Below are 21,910 nucleotides of genomic sequence, written 5' to 3'. Positions count from 1 at the left end.
AAAGCCTCCTAGGTGATTTTGATCATCTTTTTTCCTTGAGACTCCTGGCTTAATGGTCAAGAATTTGTAGGGCAGATACCTGTTAGTATCTTATGTGTGTCTGTTCATTGTCATATATTGAATATTGATCTTCAAAGGGAAACGGAGAGAAATCCCTGGACCATGATGGCTTTTTTAGCCTAGTAACCCAGTGGCACCCTGAAATAAAACCATTCTTGGTCCTGTAGGACTATCATTAAGAAGTAGTAGAAACATCATGTGACTAGTCATTTTGGTAGCCATGCTGTCTGTGGAATGCGGGATTAGTGAATGCTGTCTGCTTTACACCTTCTATGATAAACTTGATTCTTTGTTTCCCTTGCAGAGGAGGTGGCCAAGTTGGAGAAGCACTTGATGCTTCTCCGACAGGAGTATGTCAAGCTGCAGAAGAAATTGGCAGAGACAGAGAAGAAATGCACTCTTTTAGCCGCACAAGCAAACAAGGAAAACAGCAGTGAGTCCTTCATCAGCCGCCTGCTGACGATCGTGGCTGACCTCTATGAGCAGGAGCAGTATAGGTGAGCTCCTGGACACAGGGCCAGTTTGGGGAAGCCAGCCCTTTAGCTTTATTCCCAGGCTACATTGCAGCTTCTCCTCTCTTGTTGACTTTCTTCCCAAATTTATTTCTCTCCATTGGGAATCTTAGCAAACCTTTAGTTGCTAGAATGTAAGTTCCTTGAGGCAAGATTTTGTCTGTTTTCTGCTTATTTTGGACACAGAGCTAGGGAGTCATGATGATAGCATATCTAATGCATATAGGAATTAACTTACATGTCCAGGGATTCAGAGAGGAGAAGTCACTTTCTCTTCGGTTGGTCAATAAAGGAGTCTTGGAACTAGTGGACAGTATAACGTGGTGATTGAAGGTGGACTCTGGAACCACACAGCCTGTGTTAGAAGCTCAGCTGGCCATTTACTGTCCATGTGACCTGAAGGTATATGACATGCCTTAGGTTCCTAATCTGTAAAATGGGGATATGATACTACTCACTTTAGGGTTGTTGTGAGGATTAAGTTAATAAATACAGCCCAGCTAATGTGGCTTGGTGGTTGAGTGTCGACCATGCACCAAGAGGTCACCAGTTCGGTTCCTGGTCAGGGCACATGCCCAGGTTGTTGGCCAGATCCCCAGTAAGGAGCATGCAGGAGGCAACTAGTCGATGTTCTCTCTTGTCAATGTTTCTGTCTCTCTCTCCCTCTCCCTTCCTCTCTCTCTCGAGTCAATAGAGAGGGAAAACATTTTTTAAAATTAATTAATTAACTAAAACGTTTTAAATACTTAGAACAGTGTCTGCATACAGTAAATACTCAACTATTAGCTTTTGTTATTAAGTTAATTTTGAAGTAAATGTTAAAGGCTGGGTAGGATTTATTTATTTATTTATTTATTTAGAGAGGAAGGGAGAGGGAGAGAGATACATCAATGAGAGAGAACATCGATTAATAATGTTCTACTGTGTTAACTTTAGTTTGTAATTATTTCAAGTAATAATAAGTATTCTTTTATTTTTATCTAACATAATTAGTCGCATCTTGATCTTGAGTAGAACTAGAATTGTTGATATGTTTACATAATTACAAAGTATACGTTTGTGGGTGAAATGTGTCTGCATCAAGCATTATATAGGAGCAATATTCTGGTTGGGTCTCCTTTTAAGTGGATTAGTTAATTCATATAATAGTTTATTTTTCTGTTGTTTTTTTTTTGTTGTTGTTGTTGTTTGTTTTTTTATCCTCACCCGAGGACATTTTTCCATTTTTTGTTCAGGGAGAGTGGGAGGGAGAGAGAGGAAGAGAGAGAGAGAGAGAGAGAGAGAGAAACATTGACATGAAAGGGACACATTGAATGGCTGCCACCCACACAACCAACCAGGGCCGGGGAGTAAAAGATGGCCAATAATAGATCTGAATGTTTCTCTTAAGAACAAGAGGCTAGATATTGGGTCTCATATATTTGACTGCTTTATCAAAGCTAATTGTTCCTAGTTTTTCTGTTTTACCTTGCTTAAGCATTAATGTGGTGTGGAGTATAGTGCATGTAGTCTTTTTTTTTTTTTTTTTTAAAGAGAGAGAGAAACATCGATGTGGGAGAGACACATTGGTTGCCTCCCACATGACCCTGACCAGGCCAGCAATTGACCCGCAACTGAGGTATGCACCCTTGACCAGGAATTGAACCTGTGACTCTGGTTTGCAGGCCGACGCTCTTAACCACTAAGCCAAACCGGCCAGGGCTGTCATCACAATTTTTAAGCTTTCTGTCTTTTTCCCCCTGATGATTTATCTGGCTTTATTAAGCATAAAACCTCTTTTCCTTTTTATGTGACTATTAATCATCCTATTTAACTTGTAGGTTCACCACCTTAAGGATCCCATTAGGAAATGTCTTTGAAAGCAGAACATCCCATGTGAACTAAACGTAGAAGTTAGGAGTAGAAAACATGTCTAGCACCATCTTTTTTTTTTTTTATTGGAGGAAACCAAAATATGTTCTGCTTTGTGAAATCTATAAAATTATATGGTCATTGGAAACATTCATTAAAAAATGGTAAGAGCCCTGGCCGGTTTGGCTCAGCGGTTAGAGTATTGGCCTGCAGTCCAGAGAGACCCGGGTTTGGTTCCTGCTATGGGCATGTACCTCAGTTGCGATTTGTCCCTGGCCCTGGTTGGGTCGTGTGGATGGCAACCACTCGATGTGTCCCTTTCACGTCGATGTTTCTCTCTCTCTCTCCCTCCCACTCTATCTGAACAAAAAATGGAAAAATGTTCTTGGATGAGGATAAAAAAAAAAAATGGTGACAGCCTGGTTGGTGTGGTTCAGTGGTTGAGCATTGATCTATGCACCAAGAGAGGTCGCTGGTTCGATTTCTGGTCAGGGGACATGCCCAGGTTGTGGGCCCAAACCCCAGCGTGCAGGAGGCGACCATTTGAAGTTCTCTCTCATCGATGTCTCTCTTTCTCCCTCTCCCTTCCTCTCTCTCTGGACTGATTCAGAGCCAGAACTCTTCAACTTCACCACCCATGCTTTCTCTTTCCAAAAGGAGCCAGATAGCAACTCGGATCCCAGAATAAAAAATGAAGAGATTTTCGCATTGTTCAAACCAATATCCCTAATAACAGCTACTTGTCTTAGTCTACTCAGTTTACCATAACAAAATACCACAGACTGGGTAACTTAAATGCCAAAAATGGATTTTTCTCACAGTTCTGGAGGCTAGAAATTCCAAATCAGGGTGCCAGCAGGGCTGGGTTTTGGTGAGAGTTCTTTGCCTGGCTTGCAGACAGCCATCTTCTTATGTCCTCACATCAGAGAGAAAGAGAGAGAGAGTCTAGCAACATCTGATAAACATGACCTATCAGAATTTATTGCTAACATAGAGAGGTAAATTTGCTGTGATATTTTTTTTCTTTTGCAGATGCATGTTGATCAATCCATATTTATCAGCTATGAATTCTAGCTATACCTATGATGACATTTTCTTTTTTTATGTTTCTTCATCAGTGATCTGAAGATAAAGGTTGGGGGCAAGCACATCAATGCTCACAAGTTTGTCCTGGCGGCTCGCAGTGACAGCTGGAGTCTGGCCAATTTATCTTCCACCAAGGAGCTGGACCTGTCAGGTGAGCCTCTGTCCAGCTGGGGACTCAAAACTGCCAGCACAGGAAGTCTTGGCAGAAGGTTAAGGTGTGTCATTTTAAGATATTTGTGGTTTAATGAAAGTCGAATACTTTTCTTATTGATCAGTGGTGACTATGAACTAGTTAATAATTAGTGAATCAGTAGGTTATATTTTGTAAATACCTCTTTTTACTACCTGGCTAATATAGTAAATATTTGAGAATCTACAGCATTTTTATAATTTATAAAATATAAATGTCTGTCCAGAAACTCTTTTCATATAGTGGTATGCTATAAGTGTGGGAGGATGTGTAAAAAAAAATTTCTTTCACTCCAAGAAAAAGTCCTGCTGTTCAGTTGCTTAAAATTGAACCATAGATGCCAAAGTACTTTTTCTGGTCTGTAAGAACTGAATTCAGAACTAACAGTTACTCCAAAGAATAAGAATATCCCTTATTTAGCCCTGGCTGGTTTGGCTCAGTAATTAGAGTGTCAGCCCAAGGACCAATGAGTCGCAGGGTTCAGTTCAAGTCAAGGGCATGTACCTCAGTTGCGGTTCATCCCCAGCCCTGGTTGGAGTTGTGCGGGAGGCAGTGAGTCAATGTGTCTCTCTCGCGATGATATTTCTTTCTCCCTTCCACTCTATTTGAAGATAAATAGAAAAATGTCCTTGGGTGAGGATTGAAAAATATATATATATTCTTTATTTAAAATCAAAGGATGAATGCCCTGGCTGGTGTGGCTCAGTTAGTTGAGTGTTGTTCCAGGCACTGAAAGTTGGTCAGTTTGATTCCATCAGGGTACATATCCAGGTTTCAGGTTTGATCACCAGTCAGGGTGCTGGGTGCATATGGGAGGCAACCGATTGATGTTTCTTTCTCACATCAATGATTCTCTCCCCCCTCCCCTTTCCCTTCCTTTCTCTGTAAAATCAATAAAAACATATTTTTTAAAAAATCAGAGGATGAGCTTCATTCTTCAGAGCTGTTCATTGAGCTGTTTAAAATTTTTATTTAATTGTTTTATGCCACATTATGTTGTGTAGAACTTGGGTAAATATGGTGGTTAGTAGACTTAGAAACATCATTTTCAAAAGTTAACTTCAAAAATGCATTTTCAGATAGTACTTTTCTAACTGCTGTTAAGAAAAAGCAAATTTTAAATTTAATTCTTCTATTAATAGTCATGAAAATTATAACATACACTGGGTTTTTTTTTTTTACATTTTTTTTTTTTTTTTTTTAATCCTCATCCGAGGACATTTTTCCATTTTTTGTACAGACAGAGTGGGAGGGAGAGAGAGGTAGAGAGAGAGAGAGGGAAACATCGATGTGAAAGGGACACATCAAGTGGCTGCCACCCGCACGACCAACCAGGGCCGGGGACAAACTGCAACCGAGGTACGTGCCCTTAGCGGGAACCGATCCCGGGTCTCTCCAGACCGCAGGCGGACGCTCTAACCGCTGAGCCAAACCGGCCAGGGCACATACACTGGTTTGATTCCTGGGCAGGGTACATGCCTGTGTTGCGGGCTCAATCCCTGGTAGGGGGCATGCAGCAGGCAGCTGATCCCATGTTTCTGTCTCTCTCCCTGTCCTTTCCTCTCTCTGAAATAAATAAAAATAGATTTAAAAAAAAAAGTCTTTTGAAGCCATATATCTTTGATCCCCATATATAACAACTATGGATAGTATTAAAACCCATTAGACTATGAGGTGCTCTTCACAAAATGCATGATAGGATCTTGATTACGTTAACAGATAATTTATAAAGATTCTGAGAGATAATAAAATGTCCAGCTTTGTTAGAAAAAAGTTTAGAATAAGTTAGCATCTTTTGATAGCTACATTATAAAAAATTGATGATCCCAGTAGTGTGGGGCTCATGAAATTGATACTCTTGCACATTGCCAGTTACATTATTTATGGGTGCGACCATTGTAGAAAGCAGTCAGCAGAGCCCCAAAATAGTCTGTGTGTGTATATGTGTGTGTGAGTGTGTGTGTGTATGAGTGTGTGTGTGAATGCTCACTTTTCCATTGATTTTTCTAGAAAGAGTGGAAGGGAAGGGGGCAGGGGAGAAAAAGAGAAAGAGAAACATTGATGTGACACAGAGTGGTTGCCTCCCTCAAGAGTCCCAAGCAGGGCCATGGATTGAACCTGCAACCCAGGAATCGAACCCACATCTCTTTGGTTCACGAGCTGACTGTAACCGCAGAGCCAAATCAGCCAGAGCACAACTTTAATTCTATTAATTATTAAAGAATTTTAGCACATTTTGATGAAGATACAATAGGCATCATATACCAAGTATTTTAAACATTTGTGTATATGGAGGTTTTCTTAAATCATACCTTGTCCAAAAATGTGAAATGTTTTGTGCTGACAGGCACAAACACTTCTGTAGGATTCTTGCCATAAATGCATAACCTCAGTCTAATTAAGAGAAAGTATCAGACAAACCTAAATTGAGGAACATTCCTCAAAATAACTGGCCAGTGTTACTCCGATACTTTAATTTTAAGGTCATGGAAGATAAGACTGAGGAACTGTTACAGATTAGAGGAGACTAACAGCCATAATAACTAAATTCGGTGTGAAATCCTCAGTTGGATTCTGTACGATGAAATGGACATTATTAGGAAAATTTGGAAAATTTATGAAGGTCTGTAATTATTTAATAGTATTATGTAGACCCTAATTTTGATAATTTTACTATGGTTACGAGATGTTAATATTAGGGGAATATGGATAAAGGGTATATGGGAACTCTACAACTTTTCTGTAAGTCTGAAATTATTTCAAAATGTAAAAAAAAAAGTAGACATTTGTTTTTTTCTTATTAAGTAGAAAGATGTAAGTTTTTAAAGAAATTGATTTCATCTGGAATGAGAAACAATATAGCTATCAGGTCAACACAGTGTAACAAATGTTAAGGCCAGGAGAGCCCTATGTTTAATTCCTTATGAAGTAAAACATTTTGCTTCAGGCAAAATGATTTGTTTATACCTCTGGATAGCACTTTAGCAATAGTGGCTAACACTGTGAGGTTCCAATGCATTGGAATGGCTGTTTTGAAGTTAGAGTTTCTTGCGTGCTTTCTTCAGCAAAGATCTTATGGTTCCCTGGCATAAGAGTTTATGGTGAGTCATTCAGCTTTCCTGGAATGTGTCCTCCATTCATGCACAAGAACAGAAAGCATCCTCCTCCCCTCCTTTTCAGTCTGCTTAGGAAAGCTGTACACAGAAATACCACCTGTGAGGTTGCATTGTTCCCAGCCCTGTGCTGAGGCTCACTAAGGTGCTATAGTGAACTAATGGGATCGACATGATATTTTAATTAATTAATTAATTTTTTTCTTTATTGATTTTTAGAGAGAGAGAAAGGGAGAGGGAAAGATAGAAATATTGATGCAAGAGAACATTGATTGGCTGCCTCCTGTATGCTCCCCACTGGGGGTCAGGCCCACAACCTGGGCATGTGCCCTGACCGGGAATCAAACCAGCGACCTCTTGCTGCGTGGGTCTGTGCTCAACCACTGAGCCATACCGTCAGGCTGATCCGCATGATATTTTAAATTTTCAAGAAAAGCAGCAATACTCGACATCTGTTAGATACTATGTAAACTAAGAGTTTAAGGTTGTTAAGTTACAATATTAGATTGCGCTAGGTTCTTTTTGATGATATCCATCGTACTTTTTTTTTTTAACACCCTCACCCGAAGACATTTTTCCATTTTTTGTTCAGATAGAGTGGGAAGGAGAGAGAGGGAGAGAGAGAGAGAGAGAGAAACATTGATGTGAAAGGAACACATCGAGTGGCTGCCACCTGCACGACCCAACCAGGGCCGGGGACAAACTGCAACCGAGGTATATGCCCTTAGTGGGAACCAAACCTGGGTCTCTCTGGACCGCAGGTCAACACTCTAACCACTGAACCAAACTGGCCAGGGCCATGGTACTTTTCAAATATGTCCATAAATTCCTCCCTTCAAAGGTGTCCTAATTCCCCTCCTCTGAAGTATAGCCTGACTACGTTCTAATGAGTAGATTGTGGTAGAAGTGACATATTACTTCAGAGAGAGTTTCTTATAGAAGGCATTGTAACTTCCTTGCTCTGTGTTTTGGGTTACTTGCTTTGGAAAAAGTTAGCTGCTGTGTCATGAGTACACTCAAAACAGCTTTGTGGGCCCTGCCTGACCTGGCTGGCCTCTTTGGCTCAGTGGTTCATGTCAGCCCTCAGACTGAAGGGTCGCAGGTTCAATTCCCAGTCAAGGCTTGCACCTGGGTTGGAGGTTCGATCCAGCCCTCGTGAGGGAGGCAGCCAATTGATGATGTCTTTCTCTCATCAGTGTTTCTCTGTCTGTCTTTCTCTCTCCCTTTCTCCATCTCTCTCTTTCTCCCTCTCTCCTTCCCTCGTACCACTTTATCTAAACACCAATGGAAAAATATGTGAGGATTAAAAAAAAACAGGCTTGTGGCCTCCAGCTAGCAGCTGAGTCCTCCAGAGATCCCCAGAGCTTCAGAAGTGTTTTATCTGTGGTTATATCCCTTAATAAATGCTAATGTTGCCTTATGTTTTTCTCTCTGAGCTTGGTTATGCTAAGTTTGTCTGGGTGTTGGTTTAAAATACAGATTTTACCTGCTATTCGAAAGTAGAGATTTCCTATGAAATCTTTTTTTTTTTTTTATCCTCACCCGAGGACATTTTTGCATTTTTTGTTCAGACAGAGCGGGAGGGAGAGAGGAAGAGAGAGAGAGAGAGAGAAACATCGATGTGAAGGGACACATCGAGTGGTTGCCACCCGCACGACCAACCAGGGCCGGGGACAAACTGCAACCGAGGTACGTGCCCTTAGCGGGAACCGAACCCAGGTCTCTCTGTACCGCAGGCCGACGCTCTAACCGCTGAGCCAAACAGGCCACGGCTCCTATGAAATCTTTAGTAAGCAGAAATGGTATAAAGCGAAGAGGCATTAATTTGAATGGAAAATTATTTTAATGTTCCCAGACCCCCAAAATAACCTACCAAATTATACCAATTAACCCACAAAACCTAAAATAACACTAATAAACTAAAGTAAAAGCAGTGCCACTCTCACTGCTACAGGTGGGCATTGTCTCTATAACGGTGTGCTGTATGAAAGATGCTATTTTCACTTTCTTTCAGTTAGCGAAAGCAAGTAGTACTGCCATAGATCTTTCTAAACTCGAAGTGGCATAACATGAACTTTCAAAAAGTGAAAGTAATCTGTTTTAATAATAACAAATTTTTTGTATAGCATTTATTATGTGGTGCTATTGTTCTCAGTGCTGTCTATGCATTAACTCATGTATCTCTATAACAACACTTTGAAGTAAGTACTGTTGTTTGTGCCCATTGCACAGATGAGGAAACTGAAGCACAGCAATATTAGGTAATTCAGCTGAGGTTGCACAGTAAGTGTCCGAGCTGCACTTTGAACCCAGTCTGTTTGGTTGCAGTATCAATACCATTAACAGTGCTGTGCTGCCTTTCACTTTGGGTTTCTTTTTCTTCCAACTTTATTGAGATATAAAAGAAGTGAAATAAACTGCCTACATTAGGAGTGTACAGTTTGATTAATTTTGATATAACTTGTGAAACCATCACCACGTGAAATGACAGACATTTTTATCTCCCTAATAATTTCCTCACGTCTCTCTCTTTTTTTTTTAATCCTTACCAGAGGATATTTTTTAATTTTTTGTTCAGATAGAGTGGGAGGGAAAGAGAGGAAGAGAGAGAGAGAAACATCGACGCGAAAGGGACACATCGAGTGGCTGCCACCCACACAACCCAACCAGGGCTCGGGACAAACTGCAAACGAAGTACATGCCCTTAGCGGGAACCGAACCTGGGTCTCTCTGAACTGCAGGCTGAAGCTCTAACCGCTGAGCCAAAACGGCCAGGGCCCCTCACGTCTCTTTTTAATCCCTTCCTTTTTCCATTTGTGTCTCCAAGTAACCACTGATCTGCTTTCACTCATTGTAGATTAGTTGGCATTTTCTAGACACTTATAAAAATGGACTAACAGAGCATATAGTATTTTTTGTCTGCTTCATTCACTCAGCATAAAGATTTTGAGAGTCATCCAAAATCTCAGTATGTTGTGGTTTCAGTTGTTTGTTCCTTGTTATTACTGAGTAGTATTCCACATATTAATATAATACACCTGTTTTTTCATTTACTTGTTGATGGACATTCGTGTTCTTTCCAGTTTTTGGCTATTACTAATAAAATTACTATGCTCACTTGTGTAGTCATGTGTTTTTATTTCTCCTGAGTAAATATTTGGGAGTGACGGTTTAATATTAAGTAATTATGAAACTTTTCCAAAGTGGATGTACCATTTTATAATCCCTTCAGCAGTGTACATAAGAGTTCAGTGGCTGCACAGCCTCACTAACACTTGGTGTGGTCAAGTTGTTTTTTTTTGTTTATAATGTTAGCCATTCTAATGGATGTGGGGTGCATTGTAGCTTCTTTATTTTACATTCCTTTGGTGACAATAGTTAATGTGTTATTGACCATTTGTATATCTTCTTTTGTGAAGTGTCTGTTCACATCTTGTCATTTTAAAATTGTGTTGTTGCCTTGGCCAGTTTTGCTCAGTGGTTAGAGCGTTGGCCCAGACCAATGAATCTGGTTCGATTTTGGTCAAGGGCACGTACCTCGGTTGTGGTTCAATCCCTGGCCCTGCTCAGCTTACTCAGCTTATACAGGAGGCAACCAATCAATGTGTCTCTGTCATATCATTGTCTGTCTCTGTCTCTCTCTGTCTCTGTCTCTCTCTCTCTCTCCTTCTCTCTCCCATTCTGTCTGAAAATAAATGGAAAAAATATCTTTGGGTGAGGATTTAAAAAACAAAAACAAAAATCTTTTATGTAAAGTAGATGCAGAAAAAATAGATGGAAACTCAAAGACAATTTAATTAACCAAGAGTCATAGTAGGAGATTCAAGATACCTTTCTCAGCTTTTGCAAGATTAAATAGAGGATAGAAGTGACAAAATTAATCTTCTCAGTATGCTTCATTTAATGGTTAATCAAATACAGATAAGTCTGTCTAATAAAACATTTATTTAAAATAAGATCAAAACAACAAAAAACCCTTGGCCACAGGTAATTGCAATTTCTCCAAAATGTGAGTATATGCATGTTGGACTACAGTGAAGTCAGAAGTTTGGTGTGTTCTTTTTCTTATCCTCGCAGTCACAGTTTTTAACCAGCGTGTTGCTGGACCCTCTGAGGGGGTCCTGCCTCTAGCAACAGGTATGCCATGCAGGTCATGGAGGTCAGCTGGCTTCACTGCTTAGTTGACTCCTTTGAAAAGTAACTCATGGTTTATGGGGTCATCTGACTTTTACAGCCATTTGCTTTAAGTACACTGGAAGGTAGACTATGATTTGCCTACGGGTTCACAGTTGGAAGCACACACCCTCCTTCTGGTTCATTATTCTCTGCCTACCTTATACTGCTGGCTGATTAGTCTGAATCTCAGAATGGATTTATTCTCTGTATATTTTGCAGATTAAGGAAAGAGTCAAGGCAGGAGTGGAAAAGCTTGGAGATCACTTGAGCCTTATTTTATTTGAAATTTTGGGGCTTCCAGGAAATTCCTGCTGGTGGTAGTTTTTAAGAAAATATTTAGGTTTTGATTTTTCAGTTGTACAAGTCAAATTTATTAGGTTGGACAATTGAGGGAGGGTTATTAAAGGAAACTAGCCAAATTTAAAACAGGATTAAAGAACTACCAACAGAGAAGATGTTTGAAGGTGGTGATGTTGGTATTCTGTCATTGTTAGGAATAAGCTATCTTTCCAAGATAAGGCTTCATGAGAGGCATAGTATACACAGTTTTGGCATTTTGGGTGACTCTGGACAAATCACACGACTTAAGTATATATATTTTTTTTTTTTGGTTAATCCTCAGCCGAAGATATTTTTCATTGGTTTTTAGATAGAGTGGAAGGGGCGGGGAGAGAGAGAGAGAAATGTGAGAGAGACATTAATTGGTTGCCTCCCACATGACCCCAACTGGGGCTGGGGAATCAGTATATGCCTTTGGAATTGAACCCAAGACCCTTTGCTCTGAGGGCTGATGCTCTAACTGCTGAGCAAAACTGGCCAGGGCGGTATGTGTGTGTGTATTTTTATTTTTTATTTTTTTTATAAGAGACCACTGAGGTATTAAAACCCAATTTATAAAGCTAGCTTAGAAATTCATTCTACTTCCAAAATTTACTCTATCCTTTAGGCAGATTAGTTGAAATGCTTTTTTAACTTGATTGTTTAATAACCAAGTCAGATTCTTGTCTGATGTTAAAATGTTTCTCTCAAAACATTTCAAAACTTCTGTTACTAATTGCCAGGTAAGAGAGAAAAGAAAAAATAAGCCTTAACATAATCACTATTAGTGTTTTGATGTATTTTCTTTCACTTTTTTTTTTTTTTAATATCTGGCTGTTTTATCTCCCATTACAGTTGGAAGAGAAGGGGTTAATAAGAGCTAATCAGTTGTTGCCTAATTACCAAGTTAATAAAATGTTACTGGTCCATTTTGCACCTTTCCTGGATAATCAAGAATTGAATATAGTTTCTTAAACCTTGGCAAGTCATCAGTATCACATGGAGGACCCTCGAAAACACAAATGGTGGGCCCGCCTCCAGAGTTTCTGATTCATTAGATTGGGGATGGCCTGAGGATAAGAATTTTTAACAAGTTCCCAGATGCTGCTGATTCTGCTAGCCTAGGGCCAGACTTTGAGACCCACTGATGTAGACCATGGTTTTAAGTGATCCTCTAACCATTGCTGTTAATCAGGAGTTAACTCTAGTTGATCAGTTTTGATATTTTATAATGCAGTTTTCATCCCAAGCATTTCCCCAAGTTGCTCTAGAGTCTTTAACTTAAAAATTATATAAGTAGCCCGGCCAGTGTGGCTCAGTGGTTGAGCATCGACCCATGCACCAAGAGGTCGTTGGTTCGATTCTTGGTTAGGGCACATGCCCAGCTTGTGGGCCCAATCCCCAATGGGGGGCATGCAGGAAGTGGCCAATCAGTGTTTTTATCTCCCTCTCCCTTCCTCTCTCAAATCAATAAAGAAAAAAATATATTTTTAATTATATAAGTAAAACATGTTTGTTAAATAAAAGTCAGGGAGAAATAAACTAAAATAAAAATTAATTGAATCCACCAGAGTTGGTATTTTAGTGTATATCCTTCTAATCTCTCAATAGACAGATGGCAGATAAACAGTCAATCTGCCGAAGGCCATACCACCCTGAGTGTCCTTGATTCTGGAATTCTAAACAGGGTCAGACCTGGCTAGTACTTGTTTGGGAAACAGACACAAAACTGTATGTGTGTAGGGTATGTGTATGTTTGTGTGTCCGCAGGCCAACGCTCTAATCACTGAGCCAAACCAACTAGGGCAACGCAGTCTTGTTTTAATAATTAAAAAACCGGAACAAAAATCTTAGAGTTCAACAATGGAGAACAAATTAATTACAGTATATTCACACACTGGAAAATTTGCATCAATTAGAATTTAGATCTATGTTAAGCATAAAAAGATACTATATAGTTGGTTTAAAAGGTAGACTAAAAATACATCTATCATATATCTATTTTGTTAGATATATTTGCATGTGTATATATATATGCATATATGAGTTGTATGTTTCTCTCTCTTCCACCCTCTCCCTCCTGCTCTATCTGAAGATAAATGCAAAAATGTCCTCGGGTGAGGAAAATAAATAAATAAATAAATAAATTTTATTGATTTTTTTTTTTTTTTTTTTTAGAGAGGAAGGGAGAGAGAGAGAGAAATATTAGTGAGAGAGACACATCGATTGGCTGCCTCCTGCACATACCCAATGGGGACTGAGCCCAAAACCCAGGCCTGTTCCCTGACCGGGAATCTCTTGGTTCATGGATTGACGCTCAACCACTGAGCCACACCAGCTGGGCTGTTATTTTCTTAATCTACACATGTAGTTGCTGTGTAAAAGTTTTGAACTTTAAAGATCTTTCATAGTCTGAGAGACAAAGAATATATTCTAGTTTAAATTTGTACTTAATTATTGATAAGATTTATTGGCCACTTTTATTTATCTCTGTGAATTACATATTTATAATATCTATCGCCTGTTTTTCCATTGTCTGTCCATCTTTACATTTTTATATAGTATCTTTTTATCAGAAGGTAAACTCTCACGTTTAAAATATCTTCCCTCGGGTGTTTTTTGTTTTGGACTACATTTTTAGTAGATTCATTTCTCCCACCCACCACCTTTTGCAAAACTTTAATACTTTTCTGGAGTTAGATACTCACAGAATACTTAATCACCATTTTTAACTTCTGTGTGATATTTGTTTGAGTTGGATGTGCCAGAATATATGTTATTATTAGCCTCACATTTTAGGGGTTCTCAAGAAGGTGTGTCATCAGTGCTTTGTTTTCAATTTCTCTACTTTCTTTCTTTAACCAGATGCTAACCCTGAGGTGACAATGACAATGCTTCGCTGGATCTATACGGATGAGTTGGAGTTCAGAGAAGATGATGTGTTCCTGACCGAGTTGATGAAACTAGCTAATCGGTTTCAGCTACAGCTCCTTAGGGAGAGGCAAGTCACAGCAGATATATTCAAGCACCTCAGATGGTGGTGGCTGAGCTTTAATTATGCCAAGCTCTGGGAAAACAGCTTCTCCTGCTAATGTAAATAACTTTTGCAAGGTGTTCTTTTAAAGGCTATAGGGGGGAGAGAATTTTATCTCCCTTGTTTTGTGTTACTTTGTAAGCTAAATTTTGCTAAAGCTTTTAGGTATTCTTTTTTCTTTCACTGGTTTATTTCCCAAGATTACATAATTGTGTGAATTGATAAACTGAATATGAAGTAACATAATCCAGTGTTCAAACCCTCAGCTTTCCCTCTTATAATGTTTCCTTTGACATTTTATTCCACTTTCTGATCTACTATAATGAAGTCCTTGGTCATATTCTTTTTGTTGGAAACACATTAATGTCTAAGTTATCATAGAAGAGGATGGCTCAGTAAGTTTATGAGATCTTACTTCATTTGTTACCACTTTTTATGTTCCCAAGGAGATAGTCAGCTACGTTTTTCATGTTGCATTTTCTCTGTTGCTCTCCCAAGTTGGCCTTTTAGAACAATGGAAAACAAAACATTCACCAAATGTCAGGCAAAATGCCCTTTAGTTTCTGTTGGAGATGTGACCCTTGGTAGTCATGTTGGCTGATGGAGTGCCTTTTTACATCATTTTGTGAACTTTTGTATTCTCCTGGGTATATAAAGAAATGGTTCTTCACCTGAGTAGGTGGTGGGATAGTCTCAGCCATCAAGAGGCACTCCACCCATTGTTGTGTTTCCCTTCAAGAGACCTTGCTACCTAGAGCTACTTGCTCTGTTTTCTCTGTGGGGATGATGTTTCCCATGGGGTGGTCCATTGTGTCCCACATGAGTCAGCACACAGGTTACTCCTGTTTATGATTGATGTGGGCTTGAGTGTATTTGAATACCTCAATTCAGTAACTAAGAAAAAACCCAAACAAGTCTAAGATTTGTAAGCACATTAGGTTACCAAAGTTAACTTTACTGTCAGGGCCTTACAATTTACTCTTTCATTTGTTGTTTATGTGAGTTTTTTAACCATCTGAGAGTGAAATGAGAGTGATTTTATTTATTTATTTTTTGTTTTTTTTTGTTTGTTTTTTTATCCTCACCCAAGGACATTTTTCCATTTTTTGTTCAGATAGAGTGGGAGGGAGGGAGAGAGAGAGGGAGAGAAACAGAAACATCGACGTGAAAGGGACACATCGAGTGGCTGCCACCTGCGTGACCCAACCAGGGTCAGGGACAAACTGCAACCGAGGCACATGCCCTTAGCGGGAACTGAACCCGGATCTCTCTGGACCGCAGGCCGACGCTCTAACTGCTGATTGAATGTTATTGAATGTGATTTATATCTTTTTTGGTTGTTGTTGTTGTTTTCGTTTTTTGTTTTTTTCAGATTTTTCTGAGCTTTTTCTCCCACTGATCTTGTCAAACTTGTTTATAAATTGTTCTGGAGTTGGAGTAGTTTCGATAATTGTAATCTGTGTAATGGATTCTTTAATTAAAATGCTTGTTTATTGATTGATTAGGCTTCATAACTATCAACATTACCAGGCTCAATTTTGTATTGTTGGATGCGGGCATTAAGTTGTCTGTCAGGGCTCTGTTGAGGGCTGGAATGGAAGAGACCCAGGAATGGACGTGCTTTTTAAAAATCTCAGAGCGCCCCCTGCTGTCTGCAAGAGGAATTGCATATTTGAGATAGTGCAAGGGCTCTGACACGTGTGCAGTTAAATACAAGTGGGAGTTGCTCATTTTTGTCACGTAGTGATCTTGGTGGTTTGGGAATGCTATCACCAATTTTATGAAAAGGAAGTTATTTTGGTATTATTAGGGAAATACTCTAAAAAAAGAATTAATAGTATATGCTAAAAATTGACAAATATATTTTTCCCCCTTTATACAATACATGTTCTCTATATGGTATGTGGAAAATATGAAATGACATAAAGTGCCCGCCGGTGTGGCTCAGTGGCTGAGCGTTGACCCGTGCACCAAGAGGTCACCGGTTTGATTCCTGGTTAAGGCACATGCCCAGGTTGTGGGCCCAATCCCCAGTGGGGGTCATGCAGGAGGCGGCCAATCAGTGTCCTCTCTCATTGATGTTTCTGTCTCTTTGCTTCTCTCTTTCTCTCTCTCTAAAATCAATAAAGGAAAAAAAAATTTTAATAAAAAAAATAAATAAAATGGCCCTGGCCAGTTTGGCTCAGCGGTTAGAGTGTCGGCCTGCGGTCCAGGAGAGACCTGGGTTTGGTTCCCGCTAAGGGCACGTGCCTCGGTTGTAGTTTGTCCCTGGCCCTGGTTGGTCGTGCAGGTGGCAACCACTCGTTGTGTCCCTTTCACATCCTCTTCCTCTCTCTCCCTCCCACTCTATCTGAACAAAAAAATGGAAACATATCCTCAGGTGAGGATAAAGTAAATAAAAATAAAATAAAATAAATAAATAAAATGACATAAAGAAGAAGAAAGCCAACTCATCTGTAATTAGATCACTGTTAGCCATTTGTTGTTTATTTTTTCAGGTTTTTTTTGTGTCTCATTTATACACATGGGATTGATAACCAAAAACTAAACAGGAGTTTATGGGACACAAATATATGCTTGATTTTGTATTTTAAAAATCAGGTTTATTGCCCTGGCCAGTTTGGCTCAGTGGTTAGAGTGTGGGCCTGCAGACCAGGAAGTCCTTGGTTCATTTCCCCGCTAAGGGCACGTATCTCAGTTGCAGTTCGTCCCCGGCCCCAGTTGGGGTTGTGCGGGTGGCAACCACTCAATGTGTCTTTCTTACGTCAACGTTTCTCTCTCTCTCTCTCTCTCTCTCTCTCTCTCTCTCTCTCTCTCTCTCTCTCTCTCTCTCCCTGTCTCCCTCCTGCTCTATCTGAAAATAAATGCAAAAATGTCCTCCGGTGCCCTGGCCGGTTTGGTTCAGCGGTTAGAGCGTCGGCCTGCGGTCCTGAGAGACCCGGGTTCGGTTCCCGCTAAGGGCATGTACCTTGGTTGCAGTTTGTCCCTGGCCCTGGTCGGTTGTGCGGGTGGCAGCCACCCGATGTGTCCCTTTCACGTTGATGTTTCTCTCTCTCTCTCTCTGTTTTCTCTCTCCCTCCCACTCTACCTGAACAAAAAATGGAAAAAAAATGTCCTCGGGTGAGGATTAAAAAAAAAAAAAAAATGTCCTCCGGTGAAGATTAAAAAAAAATTAGGTTTATTGTTTTTGTGCATTTGTATGCTTTTTGTACTCTAAAATTAAGAATGTATTAACAACAACAAAATCCCTTCAGAAAAGTTTTTCTACTTTTCAAAGAGAAGACATGAACTGAGAATCTGAATTTTAAAATTACATATTCTTTAATTGTATAAACCGTGTCAGTTACTATTTATAGCCTATCCAAATAGTGAATGGCACTCTGGGGATCCCAGAGTTTAGTGAAAATGAAGTGTCTGCCAGTTGTAACCACACATCTGTCCTCATGAAGTATAGTTGACTATCTTGGTGCAATGTTATTTGGCACTAGAAAGGAAGAGAATGGAATTTTCAGACTCTAAGCTTTGTCTGTAAACATGCTTTATGAAGTGCTCTGCAAAGGTGAGTCAGTACTCCCTGAAATTATACCTGACATGAGGATACTGGGATGGCAAGATGCAGATTATTTTAAAAGTGGTAAATGTTTTATATATTTTATCTGAAAAGAAGACTTTTCTCCTGGAATGCTCTGATTTCATAGCCGAAGTCAGAATGACTACTTCACATTGCTGAGGCATGGTAGGAGTTTGCGGAAAGAAACGAGGGGTTCAGACAGGCAGGCAGAAGAAGCTAAAAAATGTAACATTGTTACTCATTATTACAGTAATTTATTTAGATATTGTAATAATTTGTTTAAAAGTGCCCTGGAGAGATGTTTCTTTACACTAAGGCAGCTATGTTACTTAAAAACAGAGTATTTTCCCTGGCCAGGTAGCTTAGTTGGTTAGAAAGTCATCCTGATACAATTGCAGGTTTGATCCCAGGTCAGGACACATACAAGAAGCAACCAGTGAATGCATAAATAAGTGGAACAAATCAGTGTTTCTCTCTCTCTCTCTCTCTCTCTCTCTCTGTTTCCCCCCCCCCACCTCTGTCCCCCTTCCCCTCTCTCTGTAAAACAATAAATAAAAATTTTCAAAAGTATTTAAGCATCGGTCTTGGAATGAATTAGGTGCCTGCCTGCTTTTATTGCTAGATGGAGAAATGACTCCACGATTATTCTTGCTTCTAGCCTAAGGTCTAATTCGTGAGGTTTTGAAAGTGTGTTCCTCCTTTCCAGGTCTTTCTCATGACTCTTCCTTTCTTCCACCATCTCAGTCCCATGGTATTTCTCCACTCCTGTTAACTAAACTTCACCTGTTAAAATAGGGAATTACGTGCTAGCCAATCAGCTATTCTTTTTTTTTTATCCTCGCTCGAGGACATTTTTTTTTGCATTTATCTTCAGATAGAGCGGGAGGGAGAGAGGAAGAGAGAGAGGGAGAGAGAAACATCGATGTGAGAGAGACACATTGACTGGTTGCCACCGACACGACCCCAAACGGGCCCGGGGACAAACTGCAACTGAGGTATGTGCCCTTAGTGGGAACTGAAACCCGGACTCTGGTCTCCAGGCTGATGCTCTAACTGCTGAGCCAAACCGGCTGGGGCTTATTTATAAAAATGCTGAACCCCATTCATATTAGTTATTAAATAATGCAACTTCCTTGAGAAGGCCCCTATACCTATTATGTACCTTATACAGTACAAAGTTTGTATAGTTTTCTTTTATTTTGAAAAACACAGAGAGATCCTCTAAACCTTTAATATAGAGTATTTTCCTTATTTTGCAGAGGAGGAGATAGGGTCACAGAGGGCTTATGTAATTTGGCCTCTAAAGTTTAGTGGATCTTAACTCGGCTTTTTTTTACCTCACAGTTCATTTTGTTCTCAATGTGTCCTTGTGATCAGAAAAGGTTTTTTCTGGGGGTTGTGGGACAGAGAAAGCAACGATGAGTGTCAGGGAATACCCCTAACACTGTATTAGGCCTCTCTGCTATCCTTGGAAGTGAACCTGATGTAGAGGGAAATATACAGGCAAGGGAGATGGAAGGATCGCGCCACCAGCCTCCTTCCCCCTGGCCCCCAGGCTTAGTTCTAGAGGCTCACTAAGATTTCCAGGAATTCTGTGGCATCGGAAGCCTGGGTCTTCCCTGCACTGCATCTTCTAGGCCAGGGTATGTGCGCCTGTTTTGTGCTACCAGAGGCCTGCTTTCCTGTGTGTGCCCCCTCTCTTCTCTGATGTAGTTGTTCTCATATTAGTGATTGTTGTTGTTACCAGGCTTTATGGGACATCCATTGTAGCCAGCTTTTCACTGTCTTGGTTTACTATGCTTTGTACTAACTCAGTTGTTATATATACATGATAAATTTTTTAAGTGGGCTTTTTAAAAACAGCTTTATTGAGTTATAATTCACATAATAAATAGTTCACCTTTTGGGAGGACTTTTAAGGGTCTTAAAATATGAAGGCATAAGCCTCATATTTGAAGCTATTTCTAAGCCATATTGATTGCCTAATAGAGATGTGCTCGTGGAAACTGCAGTTGTGTCCCTTATGTTTCATGTGATTACTTCTGAGGCAGTTGGGAGATTATGCTTAACGTGTATTTATAGGTTATTTGGATTCTGACCGGAATGAACAATATAATTTCATACTAGTACTTTTACTAGTGTTAGCTCAGCTGTAATTTATTTATAACTACTTCATTTAACCTTACACTTTAGTGTTATTGGACATAGCCACCAGTACACAGGTTATTGCTTTTGTTTGTTAATTTACAAATATATTTGTTCTAATAATACTGTTCATCATTAATATTCTCTTGTAGATGTGAGAAGGGTGTTATGTCTCTGGTGAATGTCAGGAACTGTATTCGCTTCTATCAGACTGCAGAGGAACTAAATGCCAGCACACTGATGAACTACTGTGCAGAAATTATTGCAAGTCATTGGGTAAGTGAGAGATTGAAGGGTGTGGACAAAGCACCCTCGCTAAAAGTCAGAAGACCTGGGCGTGGGGCCTAGTTTCATGCAAGTTACCTCTCTGGAGCCTGGTTTCCTCTTATTACTAAACTGGAGGCTAAGTAGTTGCATCATATGCTCTATGAAATCTTTTTGGCTCTAAAAAGACTCATAGTTCTGATTTTGGAGTAAAGGGCAAGTAGCTCAGGTCAAGAAACAGGCTTGAAACAAAGGTACACCTGCCTTCAGTCTCCATTCACAGAAGCAGGTGCTGCGGTGGGGCCAGCAGGCCTGCCGTGCTTGGCATTGCCATTCAGGGCTTTCCCTTGTTTCTCCATCCTGTGGAGAGCACTGTTCACCTTAGAGTCTCCCTTCTTAGGCAGCTTTCATCATAAAGAACAGTTTTTATATTTCTTTATTATGTTGTCTGTTTTGCATTTTTAAAAAATCATGGCTAGGCCCTGGCCGGTTTGGCTCAGCGGTTGGAGCATCAGCCTGCGGTACAGAGAGACTCGGGTTCGGTTCCCGCTAAGGGCACGTACCTCGGTTGCAGTTTGTCCCCGGCCCTGGTTGGTTGTGTGGGTGGCAGCCACTCGATGTGTCCCTTCACGTCGATGTTTCTCTCTCTCTCTCTCTTCCTCTCTCTCCCTCCCACTCTATCTGAATAAAAAATGGAAAAATGTCCTCGGGTGAGGATAAAAAAAAAAAATCATGGCTAGTGCTGTGTTTTATAACTTAGTTTCTGCATATTGTTGGATATTTAACGACATTGTAAGCAAAAGTATCTAAAAGAATTAGGTTTTAGAGAATTGAAAGAAGAATGGTAACCTTTATGCTAAAATAGGTATAAATGTAGAGATCTGCATAGTGGAGACCAGTTGTGACTCAGTGGAGTGAACTGTTTGTGGAAGTTCGATTGATTCTGAAATTGCCATCTTTGTAGGGGTGGGGAAGACTCTCTTCTCCTGTGGAGGGCTCCTCGTGGCTGTGTCCCTGTTGGCTGTCAGCGTTACAGTGCTTCACTGTCTCTCCAGCAGGCACGGCAGTGCTGTGGCCAATAGTGCAGGCTTAGGAGGTAGGCCTCTGGGCTCTAGATGCCAGCTCAGCCCTTTATCACTGTGTGGACATGGGAGGGTTAGTTAGCCTCTTTGTGCTTTACTTTCTTCATCTGTAAAATGAAAATGATAAGAGTACCTACCTCACAGGGCTTTTGTGAGGATTAAATGAGATGGGAAATGTTAAGCCCTTCAAAGTAGGGCCACACAGTTCTAAGGGCTTCTTAGTAAGTGTCCGTTGTTATTGATATGTTGACTCTGTTCCGTTTTTCACTATCTTTTGAATCCTCAGGATGACTTACGAAAAGAGGACTTCAGCAGCATGAGTGCTCAGTTGTTATACAAAATGATCAAATCCAAGACTGAGTACCCTTTACATAAAGCCATCAAAGTGGAGAGAGAAGACGTGGTCTTTCTTTATCTAATTGAAATGGATTCACAGGTACTGTTGCTGTTTCTTTCATTAGTCATGCCTTTTCCCCAACTATGCTTTGCTTGTTTTTTTCGGTAATGC

General features: G+C 40.1%; 1 protein-coding gene across 3 annotated transcripts in view; it reads left to right on the top strand.

The window, feature by feature from the left end:
* Positions 1–21,910, top strand: part of ANKFY1 (ankyrin repeat and FYVE domain containing 1) — an 80,925-nt gene that overhangs the window by 19,514 nt on the left and 39,501 nt on the right. For 2 of the 3 annotated variants that reach the window (XM_036267801.1, XM_036267800.1), the window contains exons 2-6: positions 365–557; positions 3,542–3,660; positions 14,172–14,307; positions 20,209–20,332; positions 21,689–21,838. In XM_036267801.1, the coding sequence (XP_036123694.1) occupies positions 394–557; positions 3,542–3,660; positions 14,172–14,307; positions 20,209–20,332; positions 21,689–21,838 (693 nt within the window). In that variant the 5' untranslated portion in view covers positions 365–393. Of the gene's footprint in view, positions 1–364; positions 558–3,541; positions 3,661–14,171; positions 14,400–20,208; positions 20,333–21,688; positions 21,839–21,910 lie in introns of those variants that run through there. The other variant, XM_036267802.1, reaches the window with a different exon arrangement.

Source organism: Molossus molossus, unplaced genomic scaffold, assembly GCF_014108415.1.
Source record: "Molossus molossus isolate mMolMol1 unplaced genomic scaffold, mMolMol1.p scaffold_m16_p_19, whole genome shotgun sequence".
NCBI lineage: Eukaryota > Metazoa > Chordata > Mammalia > Chiroptera > Molossidae > Molossus > Molossus molossus.
This window is presented reverse-complemented; position numbering and strand designations above follow the sequence as displayed.